Raw genomic sequence first — 17,904 nt, 5'->3', positions numbered from 1 at the left:
TTCTGTTTAATCACAGCTACCTGATCTTGCTTCCATGCCCCTTATGTACCTTTTAAAAATCTAAATTGGCCGTTAACCTTATGCCTCTCTTTAGAGAATATATATTCTTTTCTTCCTCCTAGAATTATTTATTCTTGTGTCTACAGGATTTCTTGAGATCCTCCCATGTATCTGGCACTGTATTATTCTTATAGAATTTTAAATAATAGCCATACTTTCTTTGAACCCTTGCAGTCTGCTCTCTAAAAATCTAGGTGTCATGTCAGAAGATGATGATGATGTTTTTTCCTTCATTCTCAAAGAAAATCATGATATCAGGGACGTGATGCCATGACAACCAAATGAATTAGATATGAGCGAGTGGGGGGCTGTGCTAAGTCATTAGCCTCACTTTCTCCCTCTGGGTCATGTCAGATATGAATCAAGATGACTGGATATGGTCCTGGATGCGAGGCAATCAGGGTGAAATGATTTGCCCAAGGTCACACAGCTTGTAAGTATTAAGTGTCTGAGGCCAGATTTGAACTCCTGTCCTCATGATCCTCACCTAGCTGCCCCCCATGTCAGAATTTATGATAGGGAAGGAGAATAAAGATGAGAAAAGGCTAAAATGGAATGGGCTCTTCTTAATGAGAATTTCATCATTCTCATCCCAACAACAACCCAGTTTCTTCTTGTTCAGAACCAGGTACAGAGTAGCATTTTCTCTTGTTACTCCTTCTACCTTAAGGAGAAAAATTTTCCTTAAGGCAAGTGAAAAATTTATTAGTTGCTCTATTTCTGAAACAGTGAGGACTTTAGCAGATATCTGGATAGCTGAAGTCCTATATATCTTGGATATATATCTTGTCTCCATTCTAGGTTTATGATCTGTTTCCTGAACTACCTTTTTATCTCATCCTTCTGGATGGGTGGTCTGTGGTATATTTCCAGCACCACATACTTTCTGTTTTGTCAATCCATGGATACACCCAAATGCTCTTTACTTTGCTTCTCTACTACAGTTCTTAAACTTCCTTTTGAGTTTGACTTTTGAAAGATAGCTAAGACCCAAGTTCAAATGTGACCTGAGATAGTTCCTACCTACGGAACCCTGGCAAGTCATTTAAATTATCTGCTTTAGTTTTCTAATCTGTAAATGGAAGATAATAGCACCTATCTCCCAGAGTTGGTATGAGGATCAAAGAAGATGTTATTTGTAAGGTGCATTGCAAGTCTTAAAGTGATATATTAATGCTAGCTATTATTATAGAATGAAATGCTGTTTCATTGTCTTTTTATTGTTTCATTTGAAGAGTTTTCCATAGATATCGCTTTCATGAGTCCTGTTCAGCAGAATCTTCTTACTTATAAGATCATATTTTCCTTCTTTTTAAAGCTCCCTGGTTACCTTTGTAATGACCTATAGTTCTCACATTTGTTTCTAGCTATTATAATTAATAGTGGATTGGAGAATGGAATGGCAAACCACTCAAGTATCTTTGTTGACAAAGAAAACCCCAAATTGAGGTCACAAAAATGGGACCATGATTGAACCTTTGAACAATAATAGCTGATATTTACATGGCACTTTAAATTTGGCAAATTACCTGATTTGAGCCTTACAACAATCCTGTGAGATCAGAAATCTGGGTATAAATTCCCAGGTTTTAGATGAAGAAACTGAGGCTTGGGGAGATTACTGTTTTGCCCATGTTTAGCCCACTCAGAGGTGGACTCTGAACTTCGGTCTTCCCTATTCTAAATTCAGCATCCTATTTATTATACCACATTGCTAGATGAGATTCTGGGTTTTATTATAGGCTCCTTTATTATGTCTGGTGAATTATTGGCCCTCTCTGCTACTTTTCTTTTCCTAATGTTATACCTCTAAGACAGAAATTACAGAAAAAGCACTGATTTGTATTGGGAGAGAAAATTCTGTACTAGTAACTACCCTCACTGGTAAAAATAATGTTATACTTGATTCTTTCTCCCTGTGGTACCTGGCTTGGCAGATATATGGAGGTAGTTTTTTCTACCTCAACTGCCATTTTCATTTTAAATCCCACTAAATCAGCTTTGCAAGACTTCAGACAAAATGTATTTTTACTGACCCTTGACATGTTTACTTGATCTCTGACCAAGATATCATCATTCCTATATTCTAAACCATAGTCATGTCAGGTTTGTGGGAAACTAGGTGCTGCAGTGATAAAACACCGGGCCTGAAGTCAGGATGACTCATCTTCCTGAGTTCAAATTTGTCCTGAGATACTAGCTGGGTGACCCTGGGCAAATCGCTTCACCCTGCTTGCCTCGGTTCCTCATCTAAGAAAGAAGAAAATGGCAAACCCAGTATCTTTGCCTAGAGAACCCCAAATGGAATCACAAGGAGCTGGACACAAATGAACAACATTTTAGGTTGCCTCAGTATTTCTCAACACTCACCAGCCCTTACTCCTTACTCTTCTGTCTCTGACTCTTACTGAGTGACTTCTCTCCCAGTGGCACTTGTATATCCCCATCATAATTTCTGGGAGCCCCAAAAAACTAGGTTCCAACTCTTAACTCTCCAGGAAAGCCTTCAGCCTATTATATTCCTGTTCCCCAAAATGTTGTGGTTCTCCTTTTACCATTCTTTCCCTATGCTTCATTGTTCCTCCCTCCAGGCTCTTGACACAGCCTCTTTGCCTTTTCTGACTCTTTACCCCTCTTCATTTTCTCTCTAAGGAATTCCTTCCAGATGCCAACATTTTACTCTCACTGTTTCCCTAGGGAATAGTGAGACATGCCTTTAGCCCTTCACTATCTCCTCTCCAAGGAAGATTGATTTGTATTTCTGCACAGACATAACCACCACTTTACACTGGAGGAAAAACAAATAGCACATTTGCTGTTATTCACTTCAAATTCTTTTTGGGCTCCATATCTCCTGGAAGCAAACTCCTCAGCTCCATGTCAGTCTTGTTGGTATCTCTCGTGGCTACTATCCTTGTCAGTTTGCCCCACTGGGGGTCCACTTATTTGGATATTATGAGCAAAATTTTATTTCTAGAAGACTTCATATATTTTCTTGTGATATGCTGCTATCTTACTCAGTTGCCTTGAATTCCTATGAAACATCGTTTGCAAACAGAAGCTGCCTCCAACTGTTGTTGTCATCCTTGAGTAGGATACTTCTCACAGCTTCATACCTCTTCTCTCCTTTCCTCACTGCTTAGATTTTTAGATTGCCTTTCCAATCGTGTTGCTTCTCTGCCCATGTCCTCTGTCCAAGGACAGTGAATTATCTCCCCTTAGCCCTTCCCCATCTCAAATTTTCTCTTATCCAGTCTAACTCTACCCTTTCACCTCCCTAGTCACACTCAGCTGTATCCTCTCCAGCTCCCCAAGCATCCCTCTAAATTGTGGTACTCGGAGCTGAATGCGAGGCTCCAGATGTGGCACCAAGGGCAGTGGACAGACCACACCGTATTTCATGTACATACAACTGTGAGCCCAAATAAACAAGGTGAATACTCTATCTAGGCTTGTATACTAATTTTTAAATTGTCATGTAGCAGGCAGGTCCCAACATATGTATTACTAACTACAAATGTTACTAGTTTACACAGTGTGGTTGCTTTGGGATCAGAAGAAGTGGGATTAATTCTGAAACTGCTACTTGCTCTCTGTGTGACCTTGAACAAGTCTTTTACTCTCTATTGGCCTCAGTTTCCCCATTCTATAAAATGAGGAAGTTAACCTCATTTATAATATTTATAAACTACCTTCTAGACCCACTAACATGGATGACTAGCTTGTACCATACTCTGATCAAGGGTGTTCACAGTGGCACCATATTGCTTTTTATCATATATGGCAGGGGACAGGGCAGGATGAGAGAGCCAGGATCTGGAGTGTAGCTAATCAAGAATAAGGGTGAGGTTGAGAGTAGATGCAGGAGGCAGAGGAAGACAAGAACTTAAGGCCAAAGGTCAAATTTATCTCAGAAACAAAAGAGTACTGCTATGCATTTTGGGAGGCAAGCAGAGTCTTTGGGCTGGGTGATGAGTCAAAGTGCTGCAAACTGGTCAGTGACCTCTGATTGGAGAGCAGAAGCTGCTTTGTTTTCTCTTCCACTTTCATTTTGTGCTCCCAGTTGGGTGTGAACACCCACAATCCATCCATAAAGTAACTGACCAATAGTCTTAATAGGGAAATTTTTCTGCTATATTCTGGGTTAAATAGACCTTTGTGGGCTAACCTAGGAATCCACATACGACTCTGAACATTGTTCATTGGAGAAAATGTGCTCTGAATATTCCAAACATGCACACTTTGGACAGATGATGTGTTTGGAAATTGAAGTTCCATTATACACCAGTCTTTACTGAAATTCAGCAAGAAAATGAGTTACAGAGAGTAGAATGGACTAACATGTTCTGGTTGATCAGCCATCAATGTTTTGCTCCCCCAATCTGGCTAACTCTCTCCCTGGGAGGATGCAATATCCAGCTGCTAAATAGCCATGTAGGACTTTGTTGGAGGGAATAGGCCGAATACTTGTTGAGGCAACACTCCTCAAATAGTCATTCTTTGCTAGATATATTCTTACTGAGTAAGGGATAGTTAAGAAAAAGGCAGCTCTCTCAGAGATGCTGTGGGTACAGTCTAGCCTGAAGGCAGTTAGCCTTTCCCTAAACATCTTTAGGGAAGATTCTATAACATCTCTTATTAACAAAATAGTAGGATGTAGTGCTGGTCTTGAGGTCAAAAAATTCTGGCTCTCTCCTAATTCGCTGTGTCATCTTGAGTGAGTCACTTTGTAGACTCCAGAACTAAAAGTTCTAGAAAACTCTGAGAGCATCAAACGTAACTCTTTTTATAAACTATTTTTGGGGGAAAGCTAGGTGGCACAGTAGATAGAGCACTGATCCTGGAGTCAGGAGGACCTGGGTTCAAATTTGACCTCAGACATGTGATAATTATGTAGCTTGTGACCTTGGGCAAGTCACTTAACCCCTATTGCCTTAAATAAATAAAAAAATTAAAAATATTTTTGTTACATTTTGAATACTGAGTTGTCTCCTTTCTCCTCATTAGAGAAGGCCAACATTTGACACAGATGTGTGTGTGTGTGTGTGTGTGTGTGTGTGTGTGTGTAGTATACAGCACATACTTTTATATTTCAGTTCTTCACTTAGAGGTAGATAGCATATTCCACCTTCACAGTTAATTTGAATGATCATATTACTCAGAATGGCTAAGTCATTCACAGTTACCCTTCAAACAATATTGCTGTTATTGTATACAATGGTCTCTTGGTTCTGCTCATTTCATGCAAGTCTTTCCATTTTTTCCCTAAAACCAATGAGCTCATCATTTCTTACAACATAGTAGTGTTTCATCACAATCACATACCATGATTTATTCACCATTCCCCAATTGATAGATACCCCTCAATTTCCAATTTTTTTGCCACCCCAAAGAGAGCTATTATAAACATTCTAGAATATTTGAGTTCTTTTTCTTTTCCCCTGATCATTTTGGAAGTCAGACCCAATAATGATATTGCTGGATCAAAGGCGATACACAATTTTAAACTTTTTTTTGGCATAATTCCAAATTACTCTTCAAAATGGCTGGATCAGCTGACAATTCCACCAACAATGTCCCAATTTTTCCTCATCCCTTCTAACATTTGTCTTCCCCCCTTCTATCATTTTGGCCACTCTGATAGGTATGAGGTGGTACCTCAGAGTTGTTTTAATTTGTATTTCTTTAATCAATTGTGATTTGGGGCATTTTTTCATATGATTATGATTTGATTTCTTCTTCCAAAGCGGTCTATTCTTAACCTTTGACCATTTATCAATTGGAGAATGATTCATATTCTTACAAACTTTTTTCTCATATTTGAAATATAAGACCTTTATCTGAGAGACTGTCTATAAAATCCCCCCCACCTCAATTTTCTGCTTTTTGTCTAAGCTTGACTATACTGGTTTTATGTGTACAAATCCCTTTTAATTTAATATAATTAAATAATCAAAAAGTATTCCACAACTGTCTGTCTTATTAATCATAAATTCTGCTATCCATCAATCTGATAGGTAATATGTTCCATGCTCTCAACCCTTTCTTTTTAACAAAGAGAGAAATTACGTCTCAGAGAGGGAAAGCAATTTATCCAAAGTCAAGCACACAAGAAATGGAGCCAAAATTTAAACCTATGCCCTTGCCTCCAAATTCAGTGCTCTTGCCATCTCTTACATCTTTCCACTTACTTCCCCTTTCTGAGTCTTGTTTTCTCCTCTGTCTCCACTGAGGGACTTGACCCCTCAATTCTGACATTTTGTGCATCCATGTGTGGCTGTTGTACACTTTGCCTTTGGAGAAGCATCACAGCGACAATGCTAGGGCCAGTCTCAATTGGAGTGGCCTGAAGTTTAGTCATTGCCAGAAAAGGAGTTCTGGCCTGAGTGAGAAGTCTGAAGAGATCCAACAAGCTCCCAACCATTCAATAATGTAGTTCAACTCAGGCAGGAAATTCATTAGCAGCCAAGTGTAAAAATCACAGAGAGATCTATTGAAAAGGGGATTGGGGCTATATCACAACATTAATTAACTCCTATCTTAAAAGGGACTTGCATTAAATCTGTTATGGAGAAACACCAGTTGTAGCACTGTGTTATAGACCTAACAGAATGACTGCAAATTTTTAATTTTTTTCATATTACTACAATATCTTGTTGTAAAAGTAAACATAATCTGACACCCCCCCCACAAAGAAAGAAAAACCTCAAGAAAAAATAAAACGAGAGGAAAAAAAGTGTGTTCTAGTCTATATTCAGATACCATCAGCTCTTCTTTGGGATGGATAGCATTCTTTATCATAAATCCATCGGAGAAATTGCTTCAATATTTTTTCCCATAGTAGGTATTGCTAGCTGTGTTTCCCTCTATCCTATTCCTCCCCACCTCCATTTATTCCATTCTCTCTCTCTCCTTTCACCCTGCCCTTCCTCAAAAGTGCCTTGTGTCTGACTATCCTCTCCATGGTCTTCCCTCTCTTTTGTTACCTACACCTCCCCCGGTCCCCTTTCTCCCATCCCTTTTCCTCTCTAGGTATTTTCCTCTAGGGTAAGTTAGATTTCTCTACCCAATTGAGTATTTCTTCTCTGAGTCACTTCTGATGAGAGTGAAGGCTCACTCATTTCCCCTCTCCTACCCCTTTCCACTTCTTCACAAAAGCTTTTGCTTACCTCTTTTACGGGAAATAAACTCACTCCATTCCAACTCTCCTTTCCCTTTCTCCCAGTACATTCCTTTCTTTCCCATTTAGCTCCATCTTTATAATATGTTATACCTTCATATTCAGCTCCCACCTGTGTGGTTGCAAATGTTGATGAATATCTATGCTCCTGTAAGGGGAGCATCATGACATGGGACTGGACTATGAGTCAGAAGGTCTTCCTTCCCTTCACCTGCTCCCCACTATAAAATGAGAAATTGGAAAAGATGGTTTCTGAAGGGTGGGGAGGGAATGAAGACTGTCTCTTCTGCCACATCTGGGAGATGGACAGGGTAGTAAGGACATTCTCAGGTTAAATAGTCATGATTGGATGATGGATAAAATGAGGATGATTCAAATGACACGGGAGAACTAGCAGCCCTTGTTTGGAGAAGAAAAGCACCTGAAGAAGAGGATTTGAACTTGCTAACTTTTGGCATATTCTCTCCCCTTCCCCTTCCTTCTCCTTTCTTTCTCTCCTTTCCCTTGAAATGAACTTTAACTAAGTGAAATACAAATTATCAAGAGTGAAGAGAGGTGGGGCAGCTAGGTGGAACAGTGAATAGAGCACCAGTCCTGGCGTCAGGAGGACCTGAGTTCAAATCTGACCTCAGATGCTTAATAATTACCTAGCTGTGTGACCTTGGGCAGATCAACCCTATTGCCTTGCAAAAAAAAAATTAAAAACCTAAAAAAATAGTGAAGAGAAGTTATGGCCCTAACCCCTGATAGAGAAATGGAATATAGGATAAAAATGGGAAAAAAATGTAGCAGCAAAGGCTTATGGAATGGTGGCAGATTGTTTTCTTCCTTTATGTAGTTTTTACTTGGTCCCACATTGAGAAGGCAGGAATATCAGGGAATCCAGGGAGTCCCAGTCTGGCCTTCTTGAAATGGATGGGGCACCATTTACAAAGTCATTGAAAGGCATTTGTTCTTCTAGTGGTCATTTTGCTCACTCATCTTAATCAGGTGCTCGCTTTTGGGTCATTTCTTTCTTTCCTTAACTGGAACACATTGATCTTTCAGCTCTGGGCCCTAACCCCCACCAGATGAGGCTCTTGCATCAATTCTCACAATCCATTTTGCTAAGCTACCATTCTTCAGGCTCTCCCTCTCCCCTTCCCTCTCTCCCACTTACTGCAAAAACAATGCTTCATCATCTTCCCCTGCCCGCAGCTTCTAGCTTCCCATGATGGTTTTATTCTGTGGACTCCCATTGTGTCTCCCCTCTAGAACTAACCATTCTCTCCTATCAATTAGGGGGCTTGCTGAGTTCTGGGAGGGGAACATTGCTTGGAGTGGTCTCAGAGCTTTCTCTTGACCTCTCTAGAGGGCAAGGGGATCCAAAAATTCCCCCATATTGAAGAACACTGTTGCTAGACATCATGACCATGCTGACTTTGAACTCTCTCTTCCTCTTTCCCTTGCTTTGTTTTCGATGTTATAATTTGCTATGGACAAGAAGTACAAAATTGAGATGCTGTCATTCTTGCCTGAACTAGGCCAGATGTCTTCCATGACAGAAGAAATTCCATAGTAGAGGACTCTGGGGAACCTGACATAATCCCTTTTACTCTCTGTCTTGAAGGGACCTCCCAGTCCTGTATTTGATGATAATACTGGAGGAATATGGATTTGATTGGAGCAGAAAGAGCACTAGATTTGGTGTGAGATCAAACCTGGGTTCTTCTTGCTGACTGTTTATGGGAATTTGGGCCTTGGTTTCCTCAACTATAAAATGGAGGGCTTAGGCTGGGTGGTCTGTGAGCGTTCTCTTCTAGCTCTGAAGATATGAAGCAATGATAGTAAGAGGCTGATCCAAATTTACGCAAGCCTCAGTTTCCACTAATAATTCAGCCCCTCTCATTTTCCACTACTTCTCAACATTCACCTGGGCTCTCTCCCATTGCCATTCTGTTGGGGAGGCTGAGGCCTCACAGTCAGAAATGGTTAACCTTCTGGACTATGACTCCTCTTGCAGCCACCTCCCCTGGGACTTGTAGGAAGCCAGGATCACTGAATATACTCTCTCATCCTTCCTTTGGCCTTGGTTTTTCAGCCTCCTACAGATTTTCTGGGAAGCTCATTTCTCAGGCCTAAATGTCAGTCTGTATAAAGTTGCTATATCCATTGCTCCCCCTTACCATTTCCTACGTTTTTGTTCTTCCCTTGCAAAACAGTTTATAGCCTTGCATCTTTTCTCTGTTTTGAATAGACTCTGGAGCCTGTCAACCTTATATAGCCTCCTAGGACCTTGCCATCATCTCCTTGTTCTGAATGTTCCTGTAGGCATCACAAAGGGTTTCTAAGCGGTATCCATTTGGGGAAACCCTGCAAATTAGCCCAGATTGAACTTGAAAATTGAGTCCTTAATAAGTTAATTCCTCTATCAAACATTTTGGTGCTTGATGCCAGAGGCTGCAACAGTAAACCAACTTGGGCTCTGGCACCATTGTCTGGTTGGAAACCTATGGAATCTAGAAAATTGCAGTCAATACTAAGTCCATGGGACATCCTCTATGTTAGCCTTGGGCTGAATGGCAGGAGAGGTTTCTGCTCCATACTACAGTCGCAGGGTCATATCAGAGGCAGATGGAAAAATATTCCTGGGGACAGTGAGGAATGAGCTTAAGAATTTAAAAGAAGATGAAGACAATGTGCCTGAGTGGAGGAATTGGGTAATGACTCCTATTTGTGTTTGGTTTTTTCCTTCCACTGCTCTAGGCTGTCTCCAAAGCATGGTCCAGATATTCCAGATGACAGTACTGACAACATCACCATCTTCACCAGAATCCTGGACCGTCTGTTGGATGGCTATGACAACCGGCTAAGACCTGGGCTTGGAGGTTAGTGTCTGTGTGGCAATCATGTACTATGTTGGTTATTGTCAGCTGCCAAATGGTTTGAGCTGTGCCATTATAGTAGCATGGCCCATGGTCAGTTAGCATGGTCTCAGCCTCTGAATCTTGGAGATTAGGCTTTTGGTCAATGTGGGGGTTATGGGAGAAAGTCTTGTGCCTCTCTCTCACTGTTCTCTCCATGAAGCCCTATTCATAGGCAGCTTTAATGTAGAAAGTTGCCACCATTTGCCATTTGGAAGGGCAAACCTCAGTAGCAGCAGCCCCTGACCCTGTCTCTCTGCTTGGACTTGGCAACCTTTATCAGGAGTGTCCCTTGGGCAGTGGGTCAGGGCTTGCGGCCCTCTTGGGTTTCACGTAGGGTATTTCCCTGTTGGAAGGGAGCAACAGGGTTCAGCTCGTGGGATATTCTTGCTAACAAAGAACGTGTTCTTCCCAAGGGAGCTTAGCCTGACTTTCCCTGGCAGAGGCAGCAGGAGTGGCAGCAACAGCAGGGAGAATTGCCTTTACCTCAGAAGCCCTGAGTACTGTTCAGTTTGAAACTCAAAACATGAGTAATTCACTGCTGCTCCTCCTCTATTTCTAATCCAGAAACATGCTGCAGGATTGAGATTTGGGGTACCGCTATGAGAGCGTACAGGGGCATTGCCTCTAATTTGCCCATTGCTGGAGGTGGGCTGTAAGGAAGTAATGGTGCATGTCTCCTGACTGGCCTGAGGAGAATATTTGTCTAGGCTTATATTCTAGAGTGGAAAGTGACCTAGGTGTGCTCACTCACCCCTTGGGGCTGATTGGTTCTAGACCTTTGGATAAGTGAGTTTCTGTACAAATTGGAACTTATGGGAAAAGGCATAGAGGCAATTTAATTGACATCAATTTAATACCTATCGTATGCTAGCTCCTGTGGTGCCAAGGGGATAGCTAGAGATATCTCTATATAGATATCTCTATCCCCTTGGTTCCTTATGCACATACACACACACACACACACACACACACACACACACACACACGAAGAGTCATCCTAGTTTTGTTGATGAGTCATTATAGCAGCATTGTCAAGGGATTAGAATTAGAAGGGACCTTGAAAATTGTGTAGGGCCTGTCCTCAATGAGCTTATATTTTACTGGGGGTTACTTCTGGAATTTGTATGCAGATGAATAAGTCAATGTTATTTGAGAAAGGAGAGAGAACTGACAAGAAATATTATTAAGAGGATTTGAACTCAGGTCCTCTATCTCCTAATATGGCAATCTTTCCATACTACTTTTTTTTTACATTTTAATGTTTTTATTTATTTAAGGCAATGGGGTTAAGTGACTTGCCCAAGATCACACAGCTAGACAATTAATAAATGCCTGAGGTTGGATTTGAACTGGGGTTCTCCTGACTCCAGGGCCAGTACTCTATCCACTGCTCCACCTAGCTGCCTCTCCCATTATACTTCTTACTGAAAAGTTGCCCCTATGATTCCCCAAATCCAGATCTGAGAGAACTTGGCATAGGAGATCTGTTCTGTTCTTGCCTTTGGGGCACAGGAAAGGGTTAATGCAGTAGTCTACCCCATCCATCCATTGGGTTTATCACTTTCATCCAGAATTAACCACAATCCCACTAATAGCTTTGCTTCCTTGCGTTTCTCCGATGAGTGGATCAATACAGGACAAATACAGCTGAAAGGAGAGCTAGGGGACATGTGGGTTGTGTTAGAACTCCATAGCAAGTGCAAGTCTCTGGAAGCAATTAATAAGAGAGGCAGTGGGCCTCTGGGGATCTCTTTGAGACCCTTGATTCAATGACTCCCTTGAGTTCTTTTCTTTGTAAGATTGAAAACCCTTCTTCAACCCATCTTGGTAGCCTGGAACACAATAATGCCCTTGTCTGGGGAACCCAATGAAGGTCTTTACCCACCAGAATCAGATCACACAGATTCTCTATGGTCTGGGTTCAAAGAAGGGAGGGGGCACCTTGGGAAAGTTGGGGTACTAAGATGACATTGTATCTTGTTCAAGGGATCCCTAAGGGAAAGAACATTGCCTCTGTAGTCAGAAGGTCTGGGTTCAAATCTTGACTCTGCCTGTGTAACCTTGGATAAACCATTTCATCTCTTGGGACCTTGGGTTTCTTTTCTGGAAAATGAGGGAATTAGACAAGATAAATTATGAGGTCCCTTCCAGCTTTAAGTTTATGCTCTGTGTGAGGCAAGATGATGCTCTTCATTAAGGATGAAGCTTAAGGACCACCTCGGCCTCCTTTCTCTGATTTCAGCTCTCCCTGCTGATAGGAAGTGAGTTGTCCCTCTCTGTTGTATGGTATCCTGACATTAGACCCTTCCCATTGGATTGCACTGGGTAATATCTAAGGGCTGACACCGGACCTTTTTTTTGGAGCACAGATTCTGGTGCTTAGGGAATGGTTGGCCAATTGCACTTAATTGTCAGACTGGTTTGCTACTCAAAAGGCCTGAAAGAGTTAATTCATCTTTCTCAGTAGTATCATGTAACCCAGTAGCCTGGGATAACTGCCTTCACTAAGAAGCTCTGGCTCACTGAGCATATCATCCTTGTCATGGCTTCTGATTCTCACGGGTGTCTGGGCAAGTTGGCGGCCTAGGCGGGAATCAGCAGAGATGTCAGACTGGGATTGGGCCCTAAGTGCTTTCTTTTTGCGTATAAAATAAGGAATCTTCTGTTTTAGAACACAGCATCAATGAGACAGATGGGGCGGGGGGTCATTTCCTTTTTTTTTTTTTAGTTTTTTGCAAGGCAATGGGGTTAAGTGGCTTGCCCAAGGCCACACAGCTAGGTCATTATTGTCTGTGAGGCTGGATTTGAACTCAGGTACTCCTGACTCCAGGGCCAGTGCTCTATCCACTGTACCACCTAGGCGCCCTGAGAGGATCATTTCCTAAGCATTATTCAGGTGGGGAGTGGAGGAGAGGGGGCAAGCCATCAGAGTAGTGAACTTTCCAGTCCAACTATTTTAGGTTGTCTTCTTTGTAGGGGAGAGGGGGGATCATGGTAGGGACTATTATTCCATTTGACAAATGAGGAAACAGGCTTAGAGGAGAGAAGCTTCTAGTAAGTGGCACTAGAATCTGGGCCAGGCCATCTTATTTCCAACCCAGTGTCTTCCCACTACAGTACTCTGTGGATGAGACAGTTCAGAATTGAAGTTGCTTGGGAGGTTCCAGTCAGATTCATGACCAACAAGAGAACTGGAATAGGTTAGACCCACAAAAGAAATGGCCCAGAACCCTAAGTGAGTTGGCATAATTTGGTGGGAAAGAAGGATTCTAACAAGAACAGAGTAAATGGCCAGAGTGGGAGTATAGGGAATAGGCTAGGAACTTTGAGGGGCAGGTCACCTGGCTTTCTTGCCCCATACTATGGTCTGGAAGTCACTCTGGTTTGCTCATTCCTGCTCCCTGGACAGGTCAGTTAAAAATAGCTCCTATTTTCTGAGTGCTTTAAGACTCACAAAACATTTTCCTTGATGTAAGCCCATGAGGCAGAAGTCCAAGGAGTATTAGCCTTAGCTGATAGTTGGGGAAACTGAGGCTCAAGAAAGGGGAATGACTTGCTCCCATGGTCCCATAGCTAAGTAAATTACAGGCACAGTATTCAAACCAAGCTTCCTGATTCCAAGTGCAGTGTTCTTTCCACTTCATCAATATGCCCAATCTCTGATGGTGTACCACATCCCCTCTTAATATTGCTGAATATTAGCAGGTCCTCTATTTACCTTCTTTGGAGATCTGGGGGCAATTAAATGAAGCTGACCTCGTGTATTCTGTAAGTTGGGGAAATTGACAATTGGCATCTTCTTGTCACTTGTGTTTAGGGTGCTGGGGTCTTGACCAGAACACATATGTCAATCCAGCTTCTGACCATTGCAAACTGGGGTCATCTCAGCAGATGGCTCATTCCTCTGAACAATCTGGAATCATTCCCAACCTGGTTGGGAAGGGAAGTCAGGAAGTAACCTTGGGTACTCAGCTGGAGTAGGGTCTTTGTGTTAGGATCAGAGAGGAACTTTGGGCTCCTATAAGGCAGAAAAAAATGATCTGGTAGCTTCACAAGAGAAAGGTTAGTATAGAATGAAATGAACCAATTTCTTCCTTCTCCAATTTATCTTCTACATGGCTGCCAAAGTGATAACTTTCAAACACAGATCTTCTCATGTCACCCTCTTACTCAGAAATCTTCAGTGGCTCCCTATTGCCCCTAGAATAAAATACAAAATCCTCAGTTTGTCTTTTAAAGCCCTCTACATTCTGATTCCTATCTACATTTCCAGTCTTGTTTTATTTTATTTTCCTATATTCCTTCCCATTCCGGTCAAGCTGGCTTCTGGCTGTTCTTCGTACTCAGTGTTTCATTTTCCACCTCCTTGCCTTTGTACACCTGGCCTCCCCTTGTACGGATTCTGCTCTCTCGTTACCTCTGTCTTTTACAATTCCTGCCTTTCTTCAAATCACAGCTCAGATGCTGCCTCCTATTTCCTAGTACTCCCAGCTATTAGCCAGCTCAATCCCTCTTTTTAAAAATAGTTTTTATTTTTATTTATGGCAATGAGAGTAAGTGACTTGCCCAGGGTCACACAGCTAGACAATTAGTAAGTGTCTGAGGCCAAATTTGAACTCAGATCCTCCTGATTCCAGGGCCAGTGCTCTATCCACTGTGCCATCTAGCTGCCCTGAGCTCAATCCCTCTTGAAATGACACTATATTGTTGTAAAATCTTTGCATTTGCTTACTTGCATGTCGGTAAATACTATAGAATGTAAACTCTGAAGGCAGAGGCTTTTTGTTTTGTTCTTTTTACTATGTGATGCACATAGTAGGTGAATAAAAACGTATGCTGAACTAAATTAAAGGAGAGGTAGAGAAAAGTAGGGAATGGGACTTGGTGAAGAAGCTCTGAAAAATTCTGATCAGATGGGGACTTACTATAACTAGTCAACTAGCTACCGTTGGATTGCCATGGCCAATAATTTACCATCAAAGTCCACAAGAAGTAGTCCTTCAGTTTCTTCTTGAATACCTCCAAGGAAGGTATATGCTTCACCTACGAAAGCAACCCGATTTGTATTTTCACCATTCGAATCATCAGGAAGTTTTTCTTGATTCCCAGCTAAAAGTGAAAACTCATCAGCTTCCAATGTTCCTGGTTCTACCCTCTGGAACCAAATAGAACAACACCAATCCTTCCTTCAAGTGACGACCCTTCAAATATCTGAAGAAACTATCACGCCATTTTCTGAATTTCCCTTTCTCTACATTAAACATGCCTCAGTCCTTCATGTCAACCTCTTGTGCTATGAATTTAAGGACCTTCATCCTCCTGCTTGGTCTTCTCTGAACACCCTTCAGCTTATCAATGTCCTTCTCAAACTGGGACCATGGCACTTGAACTGGGAAGAGTGGTGAACCAGACCGAGTACACATCCTGGAGGTGACACAACATTGAAAACTTTGAGGGATTATTTTACAATAATCTCCTCAGGGAGAGGAAGACACTGAGAGAACAGGAAAAACAAACTGTAGTCTATATTACCAACCAAAGATTATAGGTTGTATAATACAGAGTATATTACTAACCAAAACGTCAATTGAGGGGACATCAATAATTGCTTACCAATATGCCTAATTTTTTATATGTATAGAATCTGTTAGACTGATCTATGTCTGTATTCAGAGTACCCTTGATGAAACTATGAGAAGGAAACAGACAAGGCAGGATTTTGTAAATAACTTTTTATAATAGATCGTATCTACACAGTCACAAAATGGACTGAAAGGTAGAGAAAATTTAAGATTCTGCTGAGTATTATTTCTTGATTGCCAAAAAAGCATTTGACTCATTAACAGCACTGAAGCGATTTTGCTCTTCTTCCTATTCAGTTGTGGTCCTGACGTGCTATCTATCTTCAGCATCTGTCCTAGATTTATGTAATGACATAAATGAACTCAATGGACTGGCCATCCGATTGCATGTCGTCATCTGTACAATAAGCATTATTAATCATTGAATTTTTCCTACATGGATTGTAGAGAGTCATCAACAATTCTCTCCAGTAGAGTACATCGTTCTAGCCACACAATTGATTGAGAGGTGCCGGGAAAACAAGATCCTGCTATTTTTGTTATTTGCTGATTACAAAAAAGGAATTTGATTTGCTAGGACAAAACTCAGCCTAATGACTCTTTTTCAATAAGGGGTCTCTCGTGCATATGCTAAGATCAGTCAAGATTCTGTGGTAAATGCAACCACAGAGATAACTCTGCTCAATGATTCTGAACCGTAAACAAGTCATACAACAGGGAGATGTATACTTTTCAAAGACAGGTGCCATTGATTGGAGTGTCTCCTCCACGGAATCCAGGTGAAATAAATCCCCTGTAGAGAGTGAAGTACTCTAGATGCTCCCATTTGAGGATGATACCATACTGGTTGAACTGAGTCTCAGTGCATTACAGGGCCTCCTCAGGGACATCTGAACTTACAGATCAACTCAACAATCCAAATAGGAAAAACAAAATAAAGAAATGACCATTGTCCAAACTGAGATGTGCCATTGGATGGCATGTCCATTGAATTAGAATGCATATCTAGGTCAGATTCTTTGGTGGATAATGGATTGGATCCACAGCTGAACAGAAAGGAAAAAGGAGGATTAATTGTATTTGGGAAACCATGCAGTGCTTTTAATGATCTTGAGCTGCTTCTCACCATACAAAGCCATCTTTTTAATAGACATGTCTTCCTGGTGATGCTTTATAGTTGTAAATATTGAAGCATCACAGTCTCTAAGCAACTGAAGATGCAGATGATCTAAAGGGCAATGGGGAGATTCAGCCTGGATGAAAGTAGGCTATAGCACTATGACCTATGTACAAGAAATGCTGTAAATAATATAGGAGAGGATCCATATAAATGGAGAAGCGATTGAACTGACCATGAAGTGAAACCTGGAGAATAATAGGTAGATAGACTGAATGTTATCTTAGTGCTCACAAAATTTAAAGAGACTTAGAGGAATACTTTCACATGTTGGGAAGATCATCTGTGAAGGATCTAGGGAGTACAGAGACAAGAACTTCAGAGAATGAAAAGGTAAGAGTGACTTGCAAACTATATCAGTGGAGGAACACCCACATTGATAGCAATTAGACTTTTGGAAGAATTCTGAATTTAAAATCAGAGGACCTGGGGTCATAGGGCAGGTAATACCACTGCTTGTCTGATCTTTGGCAAGTCACTTGGCTCAGGGTTTTAGTTTCCTCATTCCAAAAACAGACCGAAAGGTCGAGATTTCTTCCAGCTCTGCAATCCTATGAATTGATTCACTCAATATTTATGCTTAAGTAATTGTTTCAGTAAAGTTTTAGTCACATAAAAAAGGAAAACTGTCAACTCATGCTAGTCTACATTTCTTGGTAACAGCTAAAGAGAAATTTGAGTTCATAAACCAGGCACTTGAGGCAGGTACCCAAGAGAAGCAACTCTGGGAGTAACAGTCTTCCAAGTCCAATTCCCCCAAGAATCTTTGCAGAAGCTATAGGCAGTTGCCTAATAAATGCTTGTTGAGTGATTGATTGATTGCTGAGCTTCACTATTGCTTGTTTCTGTCTCTTGGGAGCCTTGGAGAAATATTTAGCAAGCAGCAGAATGTTGATGTGGTGACTCTTCCCCCAGAGATGGCACAGTTTTATTTATTGTCACAGCCCTTCTGTTTTTCCCATCTGGTCTCGACCACTCCATTAACATGCTGTTCTGTTT

The 17,904-nt window shown here is 41.4% G+C and overlaps 1 protein-coding gene across 1 annotated transcript in view; it reads left to right on the top strand.

Moving 5' to 3' along the window:
* Positions 1-17,904, top strand: part of GABRA3 (gamma-aminobutyric acid type A receptor subunit alpha3) — a 133,237-nt gene that overhangs the window by 10,467 nt on the left and 104,866 nt on the right. Inside the window, exon 2 of the mRNA XM_074200427.1 lies at positions 9,986-10,107. Coding sequence (XP_074056528.1) covers positions 9,986-10,107 — 122 coding nt within the window. The remainder of the gene's footprint in view (positions 1-9,985; positions 10,108-17,904) is intronic.

Source organism: Macrotis lagotis, chromosome X, assembly GCF_037893015.1.
Source record: "Macrotis lagotis isolate mMagLag1 chromosome X, bilby.v1.9.chrom.fasta, whole genome shotgun sequence".
NCBI lineage: Eukaryota > Metazoa > Chordata > Mammalia > Peramelemorphia > Peramelidae > Macrotis > Macrotis lagotis.
Note: the sequence above shows the minus strand (reverse complement) of the source record. Positions and strands in the feature narration are given on the sequence as shown.